This window comes from Dipteris shenzhenensis, chromosome 4 (genome assembly GCF_047967505.1).
Source record: "Dipteris shenzhenensis isolate YYH24624 ecotype China chromosome 4, Dip_SZ_1.0, whole genome shotgun sequence".
NCBI lineage: Eukaryota > Viridiplantae > Streptophyta > Polypodiopsida > Gleicheniales > Dipteridaceae > Dipteris > Dipteris shenzhenensis.
Window position 1 is genome coordinate 40721748 of NC_141599.1, and position 4621 is coordinate 40726368.

The window sequence follows — 4621 nt, forward strand, 5'->3', positions numbered from 1 at the left end:
ATCGTACCCCTCAGCAGCTTAAGAGAAGGCTAGTGAACTCCAGAAAGTACGAGAGGCTCGAAAGAATGAAAAATGGGCAATATATTATGAAGGCATAGCAATCATTAAAGAGTTTAAATCTAAACCAAAAGACTCTTAGTCTTAAACTGATGTATGGCCGTTCATGGTCTTCATAATATTATGTAGGTCTCCTAAATAATTGGAGTTGCTTTTTGCACTCCCTAAATGATTCTTTTGTTGTCCCATATCTCCCGTGGACAGTAATAGACTTTCTTTCTTTCTTTCGCCCAAACCATGTCTCAACAAGGAAAGGAGATGTTATGTCAGGGCATTGATCCTAACCTTGGGAAAGTTAGGGCATTGATCCTAACCTTGGGAAAGTTAGGACACGTGATACTTTTGGTACGCTAAGGACAATCATAGTGCAAAGACACTTAAGACATCCTAGGTTATAAAAGTGAGGGCTAAGGCCCATGCGTGGGTGCAACCTTGTGACGTACATTCACCTAGGAGGGCACACGCCAAGGGTTGCTTGACTTCTAGATTGGGGGTGATCCTAGCAAACATCTACAATTGGGTGGTGACATGCTAGCTAGACCAGATCATATTTTTTACTACTGATTCCCTTGTAGGAGGCTTACAATGAGGGATTTGTTAAGAGGTTTGTTTCAAACGACATGAAAGCGGTTTGCATCTCCAACAAGAATAGTTCATTGCTCTATCTCTATCAGTGCAATGGTCTTCTCGTAGTTAGTACAAACCCAAAGATAGTTAACATGTATGGGTGTCCCCTTAGCAGTATTGAGTAGGACACACTTGATAGTTAGCATCTCCTATGCCCACCACAAGCCCATCTTTCTTTGCATCGACGATATATGTTGTGACATGTGATGCAAATCTGAAACATACCCTTTCCCTTGAATTCGAGAGAAAGATCTAGCTTTGCATACATATTTTTGCTTTGGGAATGTCTCGTATCCCCTATGAAAAACTAATCAACAATCTCCCCACTTCAGACCACCAACTCTGTGTTGGCTTCTTCCATGCTTGTTTTTTCATTCCCATTGCCTCGACCTTCTTCTCTTCCTTTCGTGCACATCTGCATAGATGTTGGCCATCAAGACATAGGATGCAGCAACCTTTTCCTCCAATCGCACTGCATGTTCAAAGGCCAGTCTTCCAAGCTCCACATTACCCCACTTTCGACAAGCACCCAATACCGTATGCCACATTGTAAGATCAGGATAGAAAGGCATCTTCTTCACCATCGCTACTGCCTCATCTAATTGGCCTGCGCGGCCAAAGAGGTCAACCATGCCACTGTGGTGCTCAATAGTTGGAGTGATGCCGTAGTCTTTGCCCATAGCCTCAAAGTAATTCTGCCCCTTTTCCACTAGACCCATGTGACTGCATACAGTAAGGACGATGGAGAAAGTGACCCCATTTGGCTTTATTTCTTCTCCTCTCATTGTCTCAAGCATTAAAAAAACCATTTCACTTTCTCCATGCTGGGCATATCCTGCAATCAGTGCGTTCCATGAGACCTCATCTCGAACCGGTAGTGTCTCAAACGCTTCCCATGCTTCTGCAAGCGAGCCACATTTTGCATACATATCCACCACAGTGTTGCCAACAGAAAGTTCCATTTCCAACCCCTTTCTGGCTATCTCGGCATGCATTTCTCGTCCCTTGTTTAAGGCTCCTATGGTGCCACAAGCTTTCAAGCTGCAAAAGAATGTGACAGCATCTGGAGAGAGACCCTCCAGTTGCATCTGTTCAAGACAGTTGAGAACTTCCTCACCAAGCGCATTCTCAGCATATCCTGCCATCAGTGCATTCCACGAGACCTCATTTCGAACTAGCAGCTTCTCAAACACTTCCCGTGCTTCTGCAAGAGAGCCACATTTGGCATACATATCCACCAAGGTGGTGCCAACAGCAAGATCTCTTTCCAGCACGTTTCTGGCTATCTCAGCATGCATTTTCCGTCCCTTGTCTATCGCCCTTATGGTGCCACAAGCTTTCAAGCTGCAAACAAATGTTACAGCATCGGGAGGGATGCCCTCCTCTTGCATCTGCTCAAGACAGTTGAGCGCTTCCTCACCAAGCCCCTGCTCAGCATACCCTGCAATCAGTGCAGTCCAGGAGACCTCATCTCGGACTGACAGTTCATCAAACGCCTCCCATGCTTCCTCAAGCAAGCCACGTTTGGCATACATATCCACCAAGGTGTTGCCAACAAGAAGATCGCTTTCTAGCCCCTTTCGCACTATCTCAGCATGTATTTCTCGGCCTTTGTCTATCGCTTTGATGTTGCCACAAGCTTTCAAGCTGCAAACAAACGTGACTGCATCTGGAGAGAGACCCTCCACTTGCATCTGTTCAAGACAGTGAAGAGCTTCCTCACCATGCCCATGCTGGGCGTATCCTGCCATTAGCGCATTCCACGAGACCTCATCTCGAACTGGCAGCTTGTCAAAAGCTTCCCATGCTTCTGCAAGCAAGCCACATTTGGCATACATATCCACCAAGGTGTTGCCAACAAAAGTATCAGTTTCCAGCCCCTCTCTGGCTGTCTCAGCATGTATTTGCCGACCTCTTTCTCCATCTTTGAGCCTAGCACAAGCCTTCAGTACCATGACAAACGTATACTTGCTAGGGTGTACAAAATCCTCTTGCATTTTCTGGTAGAGGTTGAGGGCATGCCTTGAACCTCCAAATTCGATATAACCCCAGATGAGCGAAGTCCAAGAATACTTATTCCGGTCAACCAACTTGTTAAAAACCTGCTGAGCATCCCACATGCTTCCAACTTGCACCAACATTGGAACGACGTAGTTCCCAAGAGATCTATGATCTTCTAGCCCATTCTTGCACAGATAGGCATACAAGCGCTTGGTATACGCTAGATTTTTCTTTGCTCTGCACTTCTGTAAGATGCATGTAAGGTTCTGAACTGAAGGCGGCTGGGGCATCCGTTCCATAGACTCGAGAGCCTCCCCTAAGCTGAGCTTTTCCCAAGATGCATTGACCTTTACTCCAGCCTTGCCACGCTCATCCACCAAGCCACGGTCTTGGGCCTGACCAGTGGATGCTCTGGGCATTTTCACTAGCATGTCTTTAACCGAACTTGGATTGTACCAGCCGTCCATCCATAGTGCCTCCTTCGAAATTGTATGCTTGAAGTCTGGAGATCTTAGGTGTTTCTGTTGTTAAGATTCACAACATACTCATCAGGCTAGCCAATCTTATGATTTACCGGTGCAAACCATTCAGTTCTTTTGCGTCGCACGCTTACTTTGCTCTGTCTATGTGAGGGAACCGTGAAGTGCTCCTTCCATAAGCGCTCCGTCCCCGACTGATCTGCCAAGCATAACCACAAGGAAAACCAAATGTTAGAAGCCGATAGCAAAAACCTTTTTTCTCCAATTGCTAAAATTAAGATAAGAAGAGCCCTCCTCATCCGGTTTTCTTAACTAAATTACCCAGCGTTGCAAAAATACAGTAAAGACGGCAGTACCTGAACGCGAAAATTCCTCCACCACTACACCTCTGCCCTCGAGGGAAACCATCGGAGAGTGAGGGCGTAGATAAGCTGCCAAGCAGCAGGATTGGGCATCTCTGCTAACACAAAACCCGGGGTTATGGCAGGGATGTTTGCCTCCTCCTGTATCTATGTTGATCATCATGAGGAGGAGCACTGTGAGGGCGCAGAGAGGGGAAGGGGAGCCTCCAAATAAGCTACTTTTTAATTTTTGAAAGTTATTTCATAACTCCGATGGGCGAGCCTTCAGACTAAGTAGAAGAAGAAGCGAGTACAACTGCCCTTAGTTGATTTGGGAAGAGAGAGGGGGGGGGGGGGGGAGAGAGAGAGAGAGAGAGAGAGAAGGACAAATTGATTTGGGAAGAGAGTAGGGAAAAGGAGGGGGAAGGCTGCACGCGTGCGAGCCATTTTATGAGTGAACCCCCCTTTCCCTTCCGTCAAAGGTGTGGGAGCACGATACGTGTAAGATTCTGAATGCGGGCAGTTGTTCTAGGTAGGGTCGAAAATTATCATTCTGCAAAATGTTTAATCTTACAGCCAGCTGAGATCGCGTTACGCACGACCCCAGCCTTTGACTTGGGGAGGAAAGAGGGAGAGAGAGATCATTGAGAATACGACGGAGTAAACGTGACCTAAAATCACTAGACGAACACTTTTTTTACTTCCTGGAGGGCACTATTAATAAACGTGACCTAAAATTCATGCGACTTGCCATTTGGAAGGAAAAGTTTTCTTCGGAGCTCCGGTTGTCTCGATGCTTACGTACACCAAGGAGTGGTCGGACTAGTACACGTAGTTCGAGCTGCTAATTGTTGTGCCGTCTATGTTGTCACGGACCCAAATATGGTCGAGTGTCGACCCATGCACTACTGTTGGTTGCGATATTGTTTGCTTCATTATGTGCACTTGCATAATTACAGCAGCGTATCCAAGTTGCAGTTGGCTTTTTTGTAGCAGATGTTGAAGTCTCCGACGATGTATGCTAGCGTCTTGCTGCTGCAAGTACATTGAATCAGTGTGTCCAGAGCTCGGAGGAGAGTGTTGAATCAGTGTGTCCAAAGCCGAAGGAGAGTGTTG

At 46.5% G+C, this 4621-nt stretch overlaps 1 protein-coding gene across 2 annotated transcripts; it reads right to left on the bottom strand.

Annotated features, from left to right (window-relative positions):
• Window positions 1-632: 632 nt before the first annotated feature.
• LOC147902862 (putative pentatricopeptide repeat-containing protein At3g01580) lies at window positions 633-4345 on the bottom strand. 2 transcript variants are annotated; one of them, XM_087374228.1, is made up of 4 exons: window positions 4311-4345; window positions 3521-3621; window positions 3299-3363; window positions 633-3206 (listed from the first exon to the last, which is right to left on the bottom strand). In XM_087374228.1, exons 2-4 carry the CDS (start codon window positions 3570-3572, stop codon window positions 1056-1058), a joined length of 2268 nt encoding a protein of 755 aa, XP_087230354.1. In that variant the 5' UTR covers window positions 3573-3621; window positions 4311-4345; the 3' UTR covers window positions 633-1055. The 2 variants fall into 2 exon arrangements, with proteins under 2 accessions (XP_087230354.1, XP_087230353.1); XM_087374227.1 differs by lacking the exon at window positions 4311-4345 and having other exon boundaries at window positions 3521-3853.
• Between the last annotated feature and the right edge of the window lie 276 nt (window positions 4346-4621).

Excerpts from the sequence above, each read along its gene's own strand:
- LOC147902862 (XM_087374227.1), bottom strand. The coding sequence starts at position 3,689 with ATGATGATCAACATAGATACAGGAGGAGGCAAACATCCCTGCCATAAC. Across the intron at positions 3,364-3,520 it reads GGAGGAATTTTCGCGTTCAG|ATCAGTCGGGGACGGAGCGC; the intron begins GTACTGCCGTCT and ends TATGCTTGGCAG. Across the intron at positions 3,207-3,298 it reads CCTCACATAGACAGAGCAAA|AAACACCTAAGATCTCCAGA; the intron begins GTAAGCGTGCGA and ends TCTTAACAACAG.